A 19,915-nucleotide genomic window follows, 5' to 3' on the forward strand; every position below is an offset into this window, starting at 1 on the left:
CCATCTCACTTCTGTCAGATTGGCTACCATCATGAAAACAAATGATCATAAATGTTGGTGGGGATGTGGAAAAAGAGGAACCCTTCTACACTGTTGATGGGAATGCAATCTGGTCCAACCATTGTGGAAATCAGTGTGGAGGTTCCTAAAACAGCTAAAGATTGATCTACCATATGACCCAGCTATAGCACTCCTAGGCATATATCCTAGGGACTCATCTCATTTCCGTAGAAGTACGTGCTCAACCATGTTTATTGTGGCTCAATTTATAATAGCTGGGAAATGGAACCAGCCTAGATGTCCCTCAACTGATGAGTGGATAATGAAGATATGGCACATTTATACAATGGAGTTCTACTCAGTGGTAAAGAAAAATGAAGTTATGAAATTTGCAGAAAAATGTATGGATCTGGAAAGGATTATACTAAGTGAGGTAACCCAGGCCCAGAAAGCCAAGCACCACATGTTTTCTCTCATATGTGGATTCTAGCTACAGATGATTGGACTTCTGTGTGAGAAGGAAAAAACTCAGTAGCAGAGGCCAGTAAGCTAAAACAGAGATACAAAGGGAAGAGAAAGGAAGGGAGGAGGGTACTTAATAGGTTGGTATTCTATACATGTAAGTAGAAGAAGAGATTAACGGGGGTGAAAAAGCCCAAAGTAAGGTCAGGGGAGGAGACTGAGTAAAAGAAAGGTGGAGGGAGGGCTAATCAAAATCTAAGAGGCTATAAATAAACCATATGGAATCCTCTGACTTTGGACAATGGAACACTCAGGAGCCGTAGATCATTGCCAGAAAATTTTCAGTGCCAGGGATGGGATACCTTCCAGTGAGTTGTTGGCCAGGGAGGTCCCTGATGCCCCCAAAATATTATAGGCCATTGCCGAGGCCCTTGGTTTCCAGGAATCGATGGTAAGACCCTATTCCTGAAGACTCCACATACTTGGGCTGCAAGGCCACTGAGAAATCCTGCTGGAACTGAGCTGATAACTTCCTCCATGTAGACCAGCTGACAGAAAGCTGAAAGAAGCCATTCTACATGCAGTTCAATGGGAGAAAGATACACCACCAGTGAAGATACTCAACAGTGGACACTGCAAGCCTTATAATTGGCCAACCAGGCCAAATGAGCCAACAGGTGCAATAGTGGCAGGTCTGTCATGGTGGAAACCAACTGCCCTCCAATTGGACTGGAGGCCTGGTCCAAGGGACAGAATTCATCCCTGACACTGAAAACTTAAAACAGCAGTAGTCATGAGCCCTAGGGGTGTAACATCTGCTGATGTCTCGATAAGTGTATATACTATGCTTATCAAACTGCCCAGTAAACACTTCTCTTAATATTCTGCTATCTTGAATTTTTAACTCCTGAATGTTGGGGTTACAGGTGTGCACCACCACATCTTGTCTTATGCAGCACTAGGGATTGAACTCAGGACCTTGTGCATGCTAAGTAAGCACCCTTCCAACTGATTTGTGTTTGTAGCCCCTATCCAAACCGATGTATCCCAATCAGGTCCTGATGTGCTTATGTGAGACAGAAGACACTCTGTAAACAACCACAGAGAAACAACCTGAAGCAGTTCTGTCTCAAATAAAAGACACTGCTATAAGGTTGTTTGATATTAGTAGTTGGGGTTTATCCAATAGTCATAGTCTTCAAAAGTATATTGCCAAATGAGTTATTTGGGGGACTAAAGAATTCCCAATGGCCAGAGGTAGGTTATGAGGATGAAAACTTCATTTTATATTATGAGAATTATATGAACATATGTTACTATTTTAAGCCACCATACAAATATCCTTTGTATTGATCTCAGAATGATGAACTGACTGAATAAATATGCCAATTTCTGCCAGTGAGCCAAACAGTATTTTTAAACTACTTTAAAATATGTGTTGTTTCCTATGGTTTTTTAAACTCTAGAGTTGATTATGAAAGCAATTTCAATTTTTAAAAATTCTTTCCAGAGAACATACATATATATTTTTTAAACTATCAAACATCAAGCTTAATGAGGTATGTAATTATTTTTTAAAGTTGCAAGTTAGGGTAAAAAAGGTGGGCAATTGTGATGGTTAATCTTGATTGTCAATTTAATGAGCTTTAGAATCACTTAGGAGACAAACTTCTGTGTATGTCTGTGAGGGCATTTCCAGAGAGCTTTAACTAAGGAGGGAAAATCAATCCATAGACTGGGGTCTCAACTGAATAAAAAGCAGAACACTAGCATTTCTCTCTCACATTCTCACTCTCTCTCTTTCTCTTTCTCTCCTGTTACCTCTCTGCTTCCTGACTTAGTATGAAATGTGACCAGCTACCTCATTCTCCTGTCACTATACCTTCACACCATTAGGGATTGTACCTTCAAACTCTGAGCCAAAATAAGGTTCTCCTAAATTGTCTTTCTAAGGTATTTTATAACCGAAAAAAATATATATAGAAAATTGGTACCAGGAGTGGGGTCAATTCTATGATAAAGCTTACATGAGGTTTGTAGGCCTTTGGAAGTGATTTGTGGGTTGAATTTGAAAGTGTATAGAACTGTGGTCTAAAAAAATCTCTAGAATTGACCACCCTGAGACTACATAGTGAATTCCATGTCAGCCTGGGCTAGAGTGAGACTCTACCTTGAAAAACAAACAAACAAAAAAACAAACAACAAAAAAGCAACCTCTAGAATGACTTAAGAAAAGATTAATAGCCCATTCTGCTGAGAGGGTGGCTGATCAGAATGTTTAGAGAAATGTATACAATGGAGGCTCACATGAGGTCCATGAGGTTTCAGAAGGTAACATATCTATTAGGAACTGGGCTAGGGACCATTTGTGTTACATTTTGGAAAATAATATGGCTGTACTCTAACTAGATCCAGATAACCTGAATGAGGCTGAATTTTAGAAAATGGATTAATTTGTTTCCAGAAGAAATTTTAAGATAGGATAGAATAGATGGCCCCAATATATTGAGTGTTTTATTAGTTTGTAGTTTGCATCTGTAGCCGCCTGGCTGGAGATTGTGTCACTGGGTGGATCTTAAGGTGTGGTGGTGGTTTTAAGATTTCAATCTAAAGAGATGCAAAATGTGCTTATCTGGAGTTCCTGAAGTGTGCTGTGTGGCTTTTGGTTTTTAAGCTTGTGCTTCTCTCTGTGCGTTTGGTCCTGTGAAAGCAGGGAGCTTCTTCTGCCATTATGAAACTTCACCTAGGTCTGTAAGCTTCAATAAATATCCCTTCCTCCATAACTGTGCCTGATATGGAAGTTCATCTCAGCAAACCTGAAGCTGTCTGCTACAGATGGCATTCAGGTTGTGCTGAGATTATGGCTTCATTGCTCTTATTTCATGTCTATAATGAGAGAGCAGCAAATGGAGCAGAAAAAAAGTGAAGTATGCCAAGTAAAGGATTATAAGCAAGTTTAAAGTTGCAGGCCAGGTGGATGTTGATAGAGAGATTAGCATCATTAAAGAGAAATCTAGTTCTCTGCACTAGGACAATAGAAAAGGTGACCTGAGAGCAAGGCCATACCCATATTGAAGGCTCTAACTTGTGAAAATGCAAATGCACTAGAAAGGAGAGAATCAAAATCAAGAATGCCACTACAGGGGTTTCTAGCCCCCAAATAGTCACCTAGGGAAATATCTCCTCTGAGTCAGACTAGAAGACTTACAGAGGCCACTGTAAGTGTGGGGATCAGACAGCTTGAGTTGGCCACAAAACTTGGCCACATTATCCATGTGGCAGTGACTTTACTGTAATAAGAGATATTAAGAGTAAGATGGTCATGGAGGTTTGCATTGAAGTTCCAGAAAACTGATGAGGCCAAGTAATGAATAGAAGGTTTCAATTCCCTGAAAAGAGGGTCCTGAAGGCCACTGCACGAAGCTGGGAACATGTAACCTAAGTTGTAATGGAGACTCTAGAATGTTGGGGATGTCAGGATAGTGGGACATCTGCCAAGACAAGCTATAGGCAAAGAATGAATCCAGCCCAAGTGAGAGGCTGCCTGTGCAACAAGAAGCAGCACAGGAGGAGGAGCAGGACTTCTAAGTCCATTGGAGCCCAGTGCCACCCAGAGCCCCAGATGCTGGACATGGAGCTTCAGGGTTAGGTGTGTGTCTTGTTGGGTTTCAGTGTTGCTTTGACCCAGTTTTTCCTTGCTATGCCCCATTATTCTCTTTTGGAATGGGAATGTTTTCTATGTTATTCTATATCAAAATTATATAACTTGAATTTGATTTTTTTTAGGGAGTCACAGTTAAGAAACTGCCCACATTTCAGAAAGACTCATTGCATACATTTGACAGTTTTGACACTGCTAGGACTTGGGAGACTTAGAAATAGACTAAACACAATTTACATTATGAGATGAACATGAGATTTTAGTGACCAGGATGGATTTAAAAGTGATATGTTTGGGTGTCAAGTTGACAAGAGTGGATTTGTGACGATTAACCTTGATTGTTAACTTCCTGGGATGTAGAATCACACACAAATCAAACCTCTCACTGTGTCTGTGAGGGTGTTGTAGAGAGGTTTAACAGGGATGGGGGACCTGCACTGGATGGCACCATCCCATAGGCTACAGTCTCAACTGAATGAAAAGGAGAGGAGAACATCTCACTCTGCTTCACTACTGAGGGTAGACTGAGCCTAGCCTCCTCACACGCTGCCACGCCTTCCCTTCCATGATGGACTGCGCTCTCAAGCTAAAATCAAGTTTTCCTCCCTTAAATTGCATTTGTCAGGCATTTTGTCATAGCACCAAGAAAAGTCACCAATATAATTATATGCCTTTATACTGCAGAACACTACAGAAGAGGAGATTCTGAATGATAGTTCTTTGAATATGTAACAAATACACTCTTACATGTATCCCCCCCCAAGACTGCCTGTTTAGTCTACTTAATTTCTTTAACATATAACATTGTGTTTTTAATCAGGGTCTTGCCAGGAATTTTGGGATCTTCAGAAATTAAGGGCAAAACAAAAGTGGGGGCAAAGCTTTTCATGTGTTGTCAACAGGATCCTCAAAGAACAGCCATACCCTTGCCCTCTCACACACGGTCAAAGGGCTCTTCAAGGGCCCCAGATACTCAGGGCAGTTCATCCTGTGGTTCCTCTCCCTTTCTTCCGAGTGAAAAAAAATCCCCCAAGATTCCTTATCTCAAAGCCACTTGCAATACAAGTTGGATGATTCTTAAAGACCAGATTTATTTGGAAAGGTATCAAAGAACTAATGATTATTATAATTGTTATGTGTGACTCACAGAATTTTTCAGTTTTGGACAGAAATACAAGGCAATTGAGATAGGAGTTAGCTCCTCTGGCAGTAAAAGCAGGGTGGTCCACGGTGAATGACAAGCCAAACACATAACCCATTACAAGCCACAGTCACATAGTACAGGAACCAAAAAGGAAGAGGACTCTGACAATAGCCTTCAGAATGAGTGCAGCTAGTAGGGGAGGAAGTGGATGAGGTGAACATGATGTGAATCACTCTCCTGGTTGGGTAAGCAATGTGTGATCAGCTTCTGTGCAGCTGAGGGGACATGCACAGGGCGTGGAGGCCCTCGATGTGAGGCTGAGGGGGCATGCACAGGGCGTGGAGGCCCTCGATGTGAGGCTGAGGGGACATGCACAGGGCGTGGAGGCCCTCGATGTGAGGCTGAGGGGGCATGCACAGGGCGTGGAGGCCCTCGATGTGAGGCTGAGGGGACATGCACAGGGCGTGGAGGCCCTCGATGTGAGGCTGAGGGGACATGCACAGGGTGTGGTGGCCCTCGATGTGTGGCCTGAGGGGGCATGCACAGGGCGTGGAGGCTCTCAATTGTGAGCTGGGGGGGATGCACAGAGGATGGAAGCCCTCCCTGGTTCAGCCCACAGTGTGCATGAAGAACAACCAATCTCAGTAAAGATTACTTCAATCCAGCGTGGTGGCACATGCTTTTAATCCCATCACTCAGGAGGCAGAAGTAGGAGGATCACTGTGGGTTCGAGGCCACCCTGAGACTACATAGTGAAATCCAGGTCAGCCTGAGCTACAGTGAGATCCTAACTCAGAAAACCAAAAACAAAACAAAATAAAACAAAACAGGATTACTTTAGTCTCCACCCAGTTCTCACTACAAGTCCCGTAAAAGGCTAATAAACCAACTTGTGGGCAATCTCAATGTCTCTCCCCACACTCTAAATTACCCTCTCATGTGGGAGTCTTTTAGCTACCTCTTTAATAAAGCCACTTTTGTTTGTTCACCTCTTGTCCACATCCCTTAAATCCTCTCTGGACTGTGACAATGAACCCTACAGCCACTCACCTGGGGCATGGCTTTAGTGGCTATTGATTTTCCTAGCACCTCAGGGCCCTGAGTTAAGTCCATAAGAGCTGATAAGGGCTCTCCTTCACTCTCAAACTTTACACCGCTGCCACCTTGGAAAATGGTATCAGCTATTGCCCTTGCTTTGGGGAGTAAGGCCCTTAGAAAACTCAGGCACATACAGTAAGTGTGGCTACCTGGGTGTGACCAAGGCAGGTTACAGATTCAAGGCCAGAGCTAGGAACAGGCAAAGGGTGCCCAAAGCCTTCATGAGGCCCTGGCCATCAGGTCTAACCACTGTCCTGAGCAAACTCTTTGGCTGGGTCCCCTTAATCTCACAGCACAGCCCACCCCTCAGGAATGGCTGAATGTCAGGAAGGCCTTCCTAAGTTTGAACAGAAACAAGATGGAGGCAGGAAGGGAAACATGGGACTGCTTCCTCCCAACAGTATCTGCTTGAGATGAAAATTTTAGAACTGTCTGTGGTCTCTGTTCTTGCTGTCGAGGATGGTGAGGCTCACCTGAAGTTGTAGCCTGGGGAGACACTGCTCTTCTCAGAAACGCCATCCAGCCGAGTAAAGGAGTATTTGGGGATGCACTGGTCCCAGGCCTTGTCTAAATCACACACCCAGCCAATCTTAATGCCCAGAACTCCACCCTGCAGAAAGCACCAAACGTGAGCCCTTTCCCTGTGTTCAGCCAGGGGAGAGGGCTCGTAATGAATGATTTCTTTTCATTTTCTAGGTGGACGGTGAAGGCAGGTAGGAATGAAAAAAAAAAGGCAAACAAGTGACATTGTCAAGGTGAACCTGGAGCCTGTGACTCCTGCTTTGGCATTTGTCTAAACTACAGCACGGGACAAAGTGAGCATGGATTCGCAATTCCCATTGCGTTTTCCAATACCATGGCCTCTCTCCCACGTGAAATGTGAAGAAGAGATGGGAAATGAAGCTTGGGGAAGAAGAGGCAAGATGGCTCTGGGTGGTACACAGGGATGGAAACTATTCAGGAACAAAGCCAGCTGCAGGCCCAAGATGCTTCCACCAGGTGGCGCTGCCTTGCTGCAACTCCTTCCCAGCATCTCAGGGGACACCACTGAAATCTGGGAAAGGGGGAGCTCCCAGGGTAGAGGTCATAAAAGGGCCCCGTCCTCACCGTGCGGGCCAGCTTGCCAAAATCCTGTCCCGCGAACTTGACCACGTCTCCCACTCGCAAGATGGGGCAGAAAGGAGCCTTTTCAGGGTGGAAGCGGCAAGTCTTCAAGTCCCTGGCTGTCAGGTTGGGCAGGAGGTTTCCTCTGGCAGCAGGCGAGTGGGAGGGGGTTAGAGTGAGGGCAGTTATGTACAAGTTCTCTCCTGTCTTCTGGAAGCATCAGCCCCTACACACCTAGGAAGGCATACTGCGCCTGGTCTCTCAGGTACTCACCACCTCCCTTTTCCCTGTCCCCGAATCATTTTGTAACCCTCATCATCCTCTGTCCCATAGCAGTGTCCCCAAATTACTAGGCTGGGCATCCTAGAGGCACAGTCACCCCTAGTTACTCTATACACTTCCATGGTACCAGGTTTGTACAGGTACCTGTTGAGTGAATAAATCAATGCAGGGGTCCCAAAATGATGAAGAAAAAAGAAGCACCACTCTAGGGTTGGACTGGCAAGAAAGAGCAAGGTCCGTGACTCTGGCTACAGGGTTGAGGGGCACCTGTGTCCAGACCCAGGTTAAGTTGTTCTTTCTCTGCCCCAAGCAAAACTCCTATGTGGGTTCTGAGCCTGGAGGCCGGGAGACTGGCCCCAAAGTCCACCTGCTATTTCCTGGTCTAGCACTACTGAGAGATTAGGGGTAGGAGCTCCAGGGAGATAGGTATAAAGAAAGTGGGCGGACCATGGTGAATTGGGGGGGCGGGAGTGGCCTCCACAGCAGGGTGAATTGGGGAGGAAGCAAGGACTTACTTTTCAAAGTTGAAGAGGGGGAAACGGATACTGTTCTTGATGAAAATAGTGAAATTCTCAGCTTCCATCATGATGGGCCTGTGGGTGAACACAGCCTCGGCTCTCAGGAAGAAGAGGGGAGACAGGAGGCTTTCCCCAGAACCCCTTCCTGGTGAGTACTTCCCAAAGGCAGACCTCTCATAGATCAGGGCCTCTGGGAGTGAGAGTTAGTGAGAGAGGAAGGGACATGAGAGCTTGAAGCCACTTCCCCACCCCAGAAAGAAATACTACTTGGGGAGACACAAGACCCTTCACAAGCTTGAAGACGCCCAGAGATGCCTAGCTCCCACACTGGAAAGGACAGGTCCTTACATTTCCACAGTATCCACCTCCGTGGGGCACCAGCCCTGTATCTCACAGGTCCGGAGCACAGAGCTGTAGTTCACACATCGACCAGTAAGGATCCCTGGAGGTTAGAGCCACATGGCTGGGTGATACCTGTCCTTTAGCCAATCCCCTTCCCGCCCCCTTCTTTACCAGAGCCCCTGACAAGTGGGTGGAGGGAAGCAAGCTAACCTATGGCAGGTCCCAGCCACCCCAGGATCCTTTTCTGTCTTGCTCTGCCTGTTCTGAGCCTAAGCTGTCCTTTCTGCCTGAAGTGCCCTTTATGAAGCTGTATCTCACCACATCCTCATTTTTAGGGTCCATACCTCAATGCCACTGCCTCAAGGAAGCCTTTGGATACACCTCTAAGAACCAACTCTTCTCTCTCCCCAGGGTCCCCCTATTCCTTTGACCTCCTAGACACCACTTGCTATTTCATGGTACTCTTCACAATCCCTAGACAGAACTCTGGGAAAAAGAGCCATGCCACCTCTGCAGCCACCCCCGCCCACACACACATACCTGGGGTCTGGCACCCATCAAGCCTCTAAAATGCTAGCAGAATTACATGAAATGGCTGGCTCCCACTCCCTCTCCTGGGGTGGGCTCTCCCCATGGGAGGGGTTCACTTCTCCTCAGGGTCCCACTAACACCTAGGGGTTGTGAGAGGGAAAGGTGGTCAGTACTCACCCCCTCCTGGGAAGCGCTCAGGTCCACACTGGCTGTCCGACACACACCGATACTTCTCCTCATTCTGTAGGAGGACAAGCCACAGGTGGGTGAGGGACCTTGACCTTGGTGAGCCCCTTGGCTCCCACGGCAGGCCTTTGGGAGGGGCAGGTGGCAGTTTATATCCGAGTTCCAGGGCGGGACTTTGGGACTCTGTTCACACTGCCCTGCCCTGCTTCTGCCATTGCAGCCCCTGCTTCATCCTCCTCACCTCTGGGCAGAATCCTTGCATCTGGTTCTCAGTGACGATCATCTTGGTGATGATGACAAAGACAGAGGTGCCCTTGTGAGAAGTGTGAGAGAGAAACAACCGCTGTCATCATCTGCGGGAACTAAGCGCATCCCCACTTCCACAAAAGCAGGGGTAGGGGAGGGACTCAGGCTCTTGCTGTGTGATCTAGCCAAGGAAAGGGAGCTAATGGAGTAGATAGAACTGGCATCTAAACCAGCTCTTCCCAGCCACTCCCATGACCCCTCTGGCTTGCTTCTTTCGCCCAGCTCTTCATGACCAGGGCACTGTGTTCTTCCACAACTCCCAGTGGCTGGGTCATGACAACAGTAGATTCCGATAGGGGAAGGTGACCAACAGGCTCATTGCTGAGACCCTTTCTCCCTGCCCTTCTGAGATGTGAACATGAACAGGTTCCCGGGCTAGGGCACCCTACCTGGGGTGGAGTGACATAATCAGACACATCCATGACTCTGTTGGCATAGCGTCCGAAGCCCTTCACCTTGGTTACCACAGAGGACTCAATGGCTGTGTCCCGCACTTGGTAGGCCTTTTCGTGCAAGAAAACCCACCTGAAGAAGAAGACAAGGATGCTGAGAGAGAAGCCAGCACACCTGGAGTTGGGAGTGGGGGAGAGGGCAAGGAAAACTCTCCTTCCTACACACCAGGAGATGGGGGGGTATAGGGAACCTCTCCTTCCTACACAGCAGAACATGGGGGTGGTAGGAAATCTCTCCTTCCTATAGACCAGGAGATGGTGGGGGGCTAGGAATACTGTCCTTCCTACAAACCAGGAGATAGGGGGTGTATCAGACAGCTTCAGGTTCACTGAGATGAACTTTCAGACCAGACACAGTTATGGAAAAAGGGATATGTATTGAAGCCTACAGATCCAGGGGAAGTTCCATAAATGGCAGAAGAAGCTGGCCAGCCTTCACAGGACCAAGCAGACAGAGAGAAGCACAAGCCTAAAGCCAAAACCCACACAGCACAGCACACTTCAGGAACTCTAGCTAGGTACACTTTGCATATCTTTAGATTGAAATCTGAAACCCACCACCACACCTAAAGATCCACCCAGTGACATTGCCTCCAACCAGGTAGCTGCAGAATGCAAACTAGAAGCAAATAAACAACTGAATATATTGGGGGTCATCTATTCTATTCAAACCAGCACAGGGGGATGGGAAAAGTGTCCTTCCTACAGACCAGGAGATGGGGGTGTAGGAAAACTCTAATTCCTACAGACTGGGACCTGGAGGGGGGTAGGAAAACTCCCCTTCCTACAGACTGGGAGATGGGGTGGGGTAGATAAACTCTTCTTCCTACAAACCAGGAGATGGGGGAGAGAGAGGAAAACTCCTTCTTCTTCTTTTTTAAAAATTTATTTGAGAGCGACAGACACAGAGAGAAAGACAGATAGAGGGAGAGAGAGAGAATGGGCGCGCCAGGGCTTCCAGCCTCTGCAAACGAACTCCAGACGCGTGCGCTCCCTTGTGCACCTGGCTAACGTGGGACCTGGGGAACTGAGCCTCGAACAGGGGTCCTTAGGCTTCACATGCAAGCGCTTAACCGCTAAGCCATCTCTCCAGCCCGGAAAACTCCTTCTTACAGACCAGGAGATGGGGCGGTAGGAAAACTCTCCTTCCTACAGACTGGGAGATTGGGTGGGGGGGACTCCTCCCTACCGACCAGGAGATAGGTGGGGTAGGAAAACTTTCCTTCCTAAAGACCCAGAGATGGGGGTTGTAGGAAAACTCTCCTTTCTACAGGCCTGGAGATGGGGGGAGGCCTAGGCAAACTCTCCTTCCTGCCGACATTAAGATGTTTCTTGTGGTGACCATGGGGAGGTAGTCCACATGGAGTGGGGGGCAGGATCTCAGAGTGATCTCCTGGTTTATTGTTTCTCCACTTTTCCCCCCATTACCACCCCCAACGAGCCCATTTAGACGTTTTCCTAATTGCCCCATCACCCCATAGTAACTTTAATTTCACAGTTATTTGTGTCCCATATACCTGCCTATGCTTTATATATAAAAGAGTGAACGGATTTTTATGGCATGTGTATGTGTGTGTGGTATGAGTGAGTGTTTATGTGTGGGCACATATGTGTGAGTACACATGCGTGTGTGCACACGTGAAGGTCAGAGATTGATGCTGTCTGTCTTCCCTATGTGCTCTCCTTATTTTTTTTTAAATTATTTATTTATTTATTTGAGAGCGACAGACACAGAGAGAAAGACAGATAGAGGGAGAGAGAAAGAATGGGAGCGCCAGGGCTTCCAGCCACTGCAAACGAACTCCAGACGCGTGCACCCCCTTGTGCATCTGGCTAACGTGGGACCTGGGGAACCGAGCCTCGAACCGGGGTCCTTAGGCTTCACAGGCAAGCGCTTAACCACTAAGCCATCTCTCCAGTCCTCTCCTTATTTTTTGACACAGGGTCTGTCACTGAACTCAGAGCTCATTGACTGGGTCCGACCAGCTAGCCAGAATGCCCTGCGTGTCCACCTGTCTCAGCCTCCCCAGTGCTGGAATTTCAGGCACGCGCCACTGCCATGCCTGACGTTTTACATGGGTGCTGGGGACCCAAGCTCAGTTCCACATGCTTGTACAGCAAGTGCTTTGCCCACTAAGCCATCCCCAGCTCCGAAAAGTGAAATGTTGATGTTCATTCTCAGGAAGGAATTTTTCTCTTCAATGTGGGCCAATACTCTGTTGAAACTACTTGGTTTTGTTAGGTCAAGACAGGCTCCCAAAAATGGAGTCACCAAGGACAGCAGGAGGGCAACAGAGACATTAGGAAGTGGGTCATCCACACTCCTCAAGGAACCACCCAGCCAGCATCCCTTCCTTGCCTAACAATGCCCCAGGTCTAGGTTTCCTGCCCCCTTATATCTCAGGTCACCTGCTCACTGTTCTGGCCTCACACCCTATGACTATTGTAAAGAACAAAGGAGTTCCCTTTCCTCACCTTCCTCCAACTGAAGAGCTCTAGCTCACTATCTGTAATCTCAAATAGCTTACTATCTGTAATCTCAAAGTTGGCTGTGCTCCGCTCAGCTTGTGTTTTTCCTGAATAAAAGCTTCCATCTTTGCCTCAGAGTGGTCTGCGTGGTTTTGGTCACTCCCAAACCTTACAGGTTTAAAAGCCATTCCTGCTGATAATACGGTCCCATGGCAAGAACATAGTCCTAGACTATGTTCATGGCTGCATCATATTTGGCCAGAGGTCCGTGGATCACGGCAACTGGCAGTTTCCACGTGTCAGCTGAAAAGATTTAGGTGCAAGGGTAGATGAGCGCTTGTCTGGCAGATGAATAACGCGGAGGGACAGTGATCTTATTTCTTGGATTCTGCTGCCACCCAGTGGTCATTACCTATACTGGCTTTTCCTGGCAGTTTTAAGACTTCTATGTATCAAGGGGGTGAATTGGGCCTCCCTTTTTCTTCTTCCACCCTACCTGCCTCCTTAAGACACCTCCTTTCGCTGCAGGCAAGGCCGGCATACTGACAACGCTGCGTGTTTGTGAGGGCTGCCTATCGACATGATCCATCACATCCCTCAGGACTCAAGCTACCCTCCACTTCAGTTAACACTACCTGTTGTTCCGGCTGAAGGCAAGGTCACCTTTAAACCGGATGATTGCACACTGAAGGCAGTGCTGTTGCTGTATCCACTCTACCGGTGAGGAAACCTGTCAAATAGGCTGGTGAGAAGCTGTGCAGTCTTCCCAACAAACCAGTAATTGAATAAACCTTGTCAGCCTCATTTCATACCAACATACATTTCTCATTATTATTATTTTAAAATTTTTATTTATTTATTTGAGAGTGACAGACAGACAAAAAGAGAGAGGGAGAGAGAAAGAGGGAGAATGGGCACATCTGGGTCTCCAGCCATTGCAAACGAACTCCAGATGCATGTGCCACCTTGTGCATCTGGCTTACGTGGGTCCTGGGGAATTGAGCCTTGAACAGGGGTCCTTAGGCTACACAGGCAAGCGCTTAACCACTAAGCCATCTCTCCAGCCCCCCATTCCTCATTATTATTGCAGGTTCTATTATTATTTGCTACTGCCTCCTTGTTCAGTTTTCACTGAGGGGTTCAGAGTAACCCACATCCTGGGGTTTCCTTCATCCAAATTCTTTTCTTCTAAAATATTTTGTATTATGGTGCATGTGTGTATGATGTGTATGCGTGTGTGTGTCTGTGTTCACGTGTGCGGGTGTAGACACATGCGTGGAGGTCACAGGACATCTTCTGGCATTGGCCTTTGTCCTCTACCTTGTTTGAGGCAGGGTCTCTTGTTCACCACTTTAACCCAGGTTACTTGGCTCATGAGCTTCTGGTTATTTTCCTGTCTCTACCTCCCTTCTTGCCCTAGGCATGCTGGGCACACTAGTGTTACAGCTTTACATGGGTTCTCATGTTTGTGCTGTAACTGTTTATCCATTGAGCCATCTTCCTTCCCAGCCCCCAAATTTTATTTATTTATTTTTTGACTTTTAACTTGCAAGCAATAATTATATATGTAAAATGTGAATATTTTGACACATGTGCCCTTGTGAAGTGGCACTATCAAGCTGATTAACATATTCATCATCTCACTTCTGTTTTGAATTCCGAATGTTCTCTTTAGTGAAGGAGAAAGGCTAGGGTCACAGTCAGCAGTGGAAAATGGTTCCAAACCTGTCACCTCTTTTATTATTGATGCCTTGGACAGGCAGCAAGTTGATGAATGTGCCATTAAGAGTTAATTCACATGCTTTAAAAAGGGCCTTCAGGGGCTGGAGAGATGGCTTAGCGGTTAAGTGCTTGCCTGTGAAGCCTAAGGTTCAAGGCTCAATTCCCCAGGACCCACGTTAGCCAGATGCACAAGGGGGCGCACGTGTCTGGAGTTTGTTTGCAGTGGCTGGAGGCCCTGGCGTGCCTATTCTCTCTCTCTCTCTCTGCCTCTTTCTCTGTCTGTCACTCTTAAATAAATAAATTTATAAAAACCTGTCTTTTCAAAAGGGCCTTCAGAGCACTCTGCTTTCATGGAAGTCTGTGGTACTGTTTGCTTTATCTCCCTGGTACTTTCTTCCCTCTTGTTTTTGGCAGGTGAGGAATTTCATCAAGGTCTCACTCACCATGCCATGCCCTAGCAGAAGAGAAGGCAGCAAGCATTCCATTACAGAAACGAGGGAATGCTTCAACAGAGCATCATGAGAGGTGCATGCCCCATGCCCTCTGGAACGGAGGGAATGAAATCTGGGGCATGCTGTCCGTTCCAGCTAGGATTCTGCTGTCGCATGCTCTTCAGAGTGTAAGCCACAACCTCAGTATGCCTAGCCATAGTATGGGCATGTTCTTAGTGTGGAGCTAATGATGGTTCTCCAGGCCCGTTCCCCTGGTGTGTGTGTGTGTGTGTGTGTGTGTGTGTGTGTGTGTGTGTGTGTTCAGAGGATAACATGGGATGTCTTTTTCTATTGCTCTGTATCTTATTTGATGTTGCAAGGCCTCTCACTTGAACCCAGAGCTTGCTGATTCAGGTAGTGCAGCAAGCCAGCTTGCCCTAGGGATCCCAGACTCTGTCTCCCGAGCACTGTGATTACAGGCAGGCTGCCAGTTCCACTTGGTATTTACATGAGTGCAGGGGATCTGAACTCATGTCCTTAGGCTTGCACAGTAAGTGCTTTGCTAATGGATCCATCTCTGCAGCTGTGTCTCTCTCTCTCTCCTTAAAGTCTGGGAACATTTTCAGATGAGAAGCAGCATTCAGAGTTGTCATTGTTATACAAACAACACTGGACACTAAACTGACGCCCCCGACAAATCCTTAACAAGACCATCATGTCACAAATGAGGAAACCAAGACACCAAGGGCTATGACTTGCTCAAAGTTACAAAGCTGGGAAGTGGATTCTAAAACCAAGCAATCTGCTCAGGGCCAGGGAGCAGTCAGGCCCCCTGAGCTTGTCCTGCTGGCTCTGTCCCAGCCTGTCTTAGCTCAAGAAAGTCTCAGGAGGAAGGGGCTTATAGCGGGGGAGGTATTAACCAATCTCTTCCTATTCTCCCCTCAAGATTCCTTGCGTCCCGTGGGGAGGAGAGGCCACATTAGAATTCTGAGTTAAGGAGCAAGCGGAAGACTTTCAATGGCCCTGTGGGGCCAACATCATCAGGGTAGCTTGCTTGGTGTGGGGAGGGGGTTGGTTACTTCATTTCCAGAACTGAGGCTGTCTCCAGAGGCCAGGGCTTATGGGACAGAACTGAGCCTCTGATGCTTGGCATTTACTCTGCTGCTATGACTTATTTTTTTCTCGCATTTCTGGTTTATTATTTATAGAGCGGAAGGCGGGTGGCAGCTCCTTGGCAGGTGGGATGTGCAGGAAAGAGGCCAGAGCAGCATCTCAGCACCCTCCTGTCCACCCCCAGGGAGTCAAGGAGGAGGTCAGGGAGTGGGTGTGAAATGTGTGCCAGAGGAGACGGGGGTCTCTTAGCCAGGTGTGAGCTGGGCAGAGGGAAAGGAGGAGGCACTCCAGGGATTCAACAGAACAAAAATAATTAACATCTATTACTGAGTCCTACTGAGTCACCATCTCGTCAGGCAAGGCACTTGACATGAGTCTCCTGCCTCCCCATCACTCACTGTCACCCATTTCCAGGTCTGGGAGACTGAGACATAGAGGCAGGAAGTGATACCTGCAAGGCCCTGCTTTGAGTTGGTGTCTGCGCTGGGCTTCTAACCGGGCACTCCCGCGCCGCAGTCTGCGGTCTGCAGTGTGGTGTAGGACAAGGGCAGAAGGGGTGAGTGTCACTCTTCTCTCTACACTATAGGATGGGGATCCAGATGACCTTCTCCAGCAGATGTGTCACCTACTGTGCTGACAAGGAGACTTAGGAGGCTGTCTGGGGCCAAGGGGATGAGGTGGGTGAGCCAAGAATGTGGAAACCCAGACCCTACTTTTTTTTTTTTTGGCTTTTCGAGGAAGGGTCTCACTCTGGCTCAGGCTGGAATTCACTATGGAGTCTCAGGGTGGCCTCAAACTCACAACAATCCTCCTACCTCTGCCTCCTGAATGTGGGGATTAAAGGCGTGCACCACCACGCCCGGCTCAAACCCTACTTTTTAAGCCAGAGCACCTCCATTCTTGTAACTGCTTTAGGAATCAGTTGTCTATGTAGGATCTGATGAGGGACTGGATAGCCTGAAACAAAGTGGTCATGTAGTGTGTGTGTGTGTGTGTGGGGGGGGGGGGGCACGCACATGCACAGATGGGGTGCTGTGGACTGGGTCTTGCATGGAGAGAGCAGAACTGTACTGGTTTGGATTTCCCATTGGCCATCACTGGTCTTTCTGAGGAATGGGGCATGAGGGTGCTGGGGATGCCCTCCTGCTGGTGTTCATGGGTGTAGCTTCTTCAGTCTCCGGCCACCGTAGGTGCTAGGACTCATGCTCCAGGGCTTTCCTTCTATTTTCTCCCCAGGGCTCTGGGCTCTAGCAAGGGCACGGTCTAAGTGGAAGTCCTACCACACAGCATAGTCTGGGGATCACCACCTGGGCCCCGAGAAGGTACATCAGGTAACTCTGGTGCATCTAAGGTGGGCGCAGGAATCAGCGTAAAGTGGTGTTAACTGCAGCCAGCAGCTGAGGCTGGAGCAGGGGTGAGTGTGTGCATGAGCTGGTCAGGTGGTGTGCTGCCGTGAGTGCCTAAAAGGTACGACTGCCTCACATTCCATACTTCCCTGGTGAGGTGGGGCTACCTGTCTGCTTGGTGGAAAGTAAAAGGTAAAGATTCAAGCTCTTAAGTTCAGTATTAGCACCACCATGTAGAAACCTTTTCCAATTCTATTGAGTCTAGGCACTACCCTCTTTCTCCATATGATGTCCGCTCCCTCTCACAGGGTTTCCTATGTCACTCCCACTTCTTCCAGTTCCCAGAGCATATCAGCCCACTCAGATCTTATCATGGCTGTCTCTGTCCATCTTGGTCACACACAGAGACTGAAATACTTCAGTAACTTCCTTCCACTTCATTACTGGAAAAATGCAAGCTCTCTGAGGGTCCCAGGTCTGGCCTCTGCCTCAGCTTTCCGGCATCTTCCAGTGCTCCTGTCTCTGTTCCCACACACCACTTCTTCCTCCCCTTTGCTAGGCTCTTTCCTTTCACAGAGGTGGGTTCATTGCCTTGGCTTATCATCTTCTTTCCCTTCTTTTACCTGGTTGCTCCTACCCATTCTTTCGAACCTAATTGAACATAACATTTCCAGAGAGCCTTCCCTTAGTTTCCTGATGAGGTCAAAGGCCTCCACAATAGCAGCTCTCCTGATGTGCACTTCCCAGACACAGGTAAAAATTTACATTTGTTTGTGGGGATTAACAGCTTAATATCCATCTCTTGCCTTGTACTCATGTATGAAGCTTATAGCACAAGGACCCTGCCATGTCTGTCTGCTGTTCTACACTCAGCACACAATGCCTGGCATGAAGAAACGGTCAATACATTTTTGCTAAATTAATCACAATGGATTCATGAAGTCACATGGTGAATGGACTCCTATATACAGAGATGGGCTTGGGCCAAGGAGCTGGGCGGTCGAGTGCACTGATGTAACTGCAAGGCATTGTTCCATGGGGAGCTGTCAGGTTGGGAGATGGATGGGGTTGGATATCAAGACGCCAAAGAGCTTCTTGTGCTCCCTTGAGCAGGCTGGGCTCCAGCCTCCCAGCCGGGGAGGATCCAATTTGATTGTGATGAGGGCGAGCCAAAAACAGTGGCAGGACTGAGGGGGCCTGACTGGCCCAGAAGCAGGCTGTCTCTGTCTTGCATCAATCTCCCACCTGCAGGCAACAGAGCCAGGCCAGTTTGGGAATGTGCTGAGACAGTTTTTGCACTCATCTGGACCAATACACTACCCTATAGTGATGACCAGTCAGAGGACTGAAAAGTCACCTAAGCAGGTAAGGGTTAAGCACCAACTTTGAGTCAAACTCTGGAGCTGGGTACATAGAACACACAAATATTGTCTCTCAAAAAACCTCAATGTAGGGCTGGAGAGATGGCTTAGCGGTTAAGTGCTTGCCTGTGAAGCCTAAGGACCCCGGTTCGAGGCTTGGTTCCCCAGGTCCCACGTTAGCCAGATGCACAAGGGGGCGCACGCGTCTGGAGTTCGTTTGCAGAGGCTGGAAGCCCTGGCGCTCCCATTCTGTCTCTCTCCCTCTATCTGTCTTTCTCCCTGTGTCTGTCACTCTCAAATAAATAAATAAAAAATGAACAACAACAACAACAAAAACCTCAATGTAGGCAGGGAACCTTAATGGCATTTAACCCTACCCCAAAGCTGGAATCCCTTCTCTGACACCCTCACAGAGAGCACTGGCTCTACAGCATTGTGGTAATATCTGCACTACAGGCTCCCACTTTACCCATGAAGCAAAAGTCACTTAAAGAACCACATCTGCCTATCTCTCCACACATCCTCCCTCACACTGTACTCCAACCTTTCAGCTCCAGCCCATCAGCACACAGGATGTGTTCTTTGACTTGCCTGAATTAACTTGTGACCTGGGCAGTGGCTTGCTGTCTTTAACAGACAGACTCATTGTCTCAAGGAACAGTGGGAGACCACAGACCAGCACACCAGGAAAGAAAACCCTTGAGGTTTCTGCCTGCATTTCCTGGTGCCAACCAGTGTGTAGAAATGACCACAAGAAGGACATACTGTGTTTTCCTCTCGGCCATTGTCTGCTTAAGGCCCTTTGTGTGCGCCAGTGTGCAGGGGTGTGCACCTTCAAGGGCTGGGGGCTGAGAGGAGTGTTCGGAGCTTGCTGGCTCTTAAGCAACTCCCAGCGTGCATTTTATGGCACAAAGTCCGATAGAAGTAGGGAATTTATGTTTTCTGACAAAGGGTAACATTTCTGGATTCTCAGGGAAGGACCCCACACTACGTTCTAAGAGGACTTTCTCCTCGGCCTGTGTCTTTTCTCATTCTACAAGGCAGCTCACTCCTTTGTCCTACCCTCCAAGAATAAGGGTCTCTCACCCTTCCAACCTCTCACTGTTTTGCTCATTCAAAAAAGGATTTCTTTATTCTAAACCAAATTAATTTCTTTTCCTCTCCAGCCTGTACTTCTTTCCACTCAATACCAACCCATCTCCCTAGTTTCAATGCCTCCTTTCTGTGTTTATTTTTCTGAGACACCCCCCCCCCCCGCAAAGACTTGATAGAGGAGAATGGGAAAATGTGGGGAGGGGCCTGACTCTTCTATTGCTTCTATGGCTTGAAGAGATGGATCACGTGGGACCTCTCCTGGTGTTAGGAAGTGCCCCCGGGACATAGGACC

At 47.9% G+C, this 19,915-nt stretch overlaps 1 protein-coding gene across 2 annotated transcripts in view; it reads right to left on the bottom strand.

Annotated features, from left to right (window-relative positions):
* Positions 1-19,915, bottom strand: part of P2rx3 (purinergic receptor P2X 3) — a 41,449-nt gene that overhangs the window by 21,011 nt on the left and 523 nt on the right. For both annotated transcript variants that reach the window (XM_045135797.1, XM_045135789.1), the window contains exons 2-8: positions 10,024-10,159; positions 9,570-9,641; positions 9,320-9,383; positions 8,618-8,711; positions 8,267-8,344; positions 7,473-7,614; positions 6,839-6,975 (exon numbers count right to left, since the gene is read on the bottom strand). In XM_045135797.1, the coding sequence (XP_044991732.1) occupies positions 6,839-6,975; positions 7,473-7,614; positions 8,267-8,344; positions 8,618-8,711; positions 9,320-9,383; positions 9,570-9,641; positions 10,024-10,159 (723 nt within the window). The remainder of the gene's footprint in view (positions 1-6,838; positions 6,976-7,472; positions 7,615-8,266; positions 8,345-8,617; positions 8,712-9,319; positions 9,384-9,569; positions 9,642-10,023; positions 10,160-19,915) is intronic.

The sequence above is a fragment of the Jaculus jaculus genome, chromosome 1 (genome assembly GCF_020740685.1).
Source record: "Jaculus jaculus isolate mJacJac1 chromosome 1, mJacJac1.mat.Y.cur, whole genome shotgun sequence".
Taxonomy (NCBI): domain Eukaryota; kingdom Metazoa; phylum Chordata; class Mammalia; order Rodentia; family Dipodidae; genus Jaculus; species Jaculus jaculus.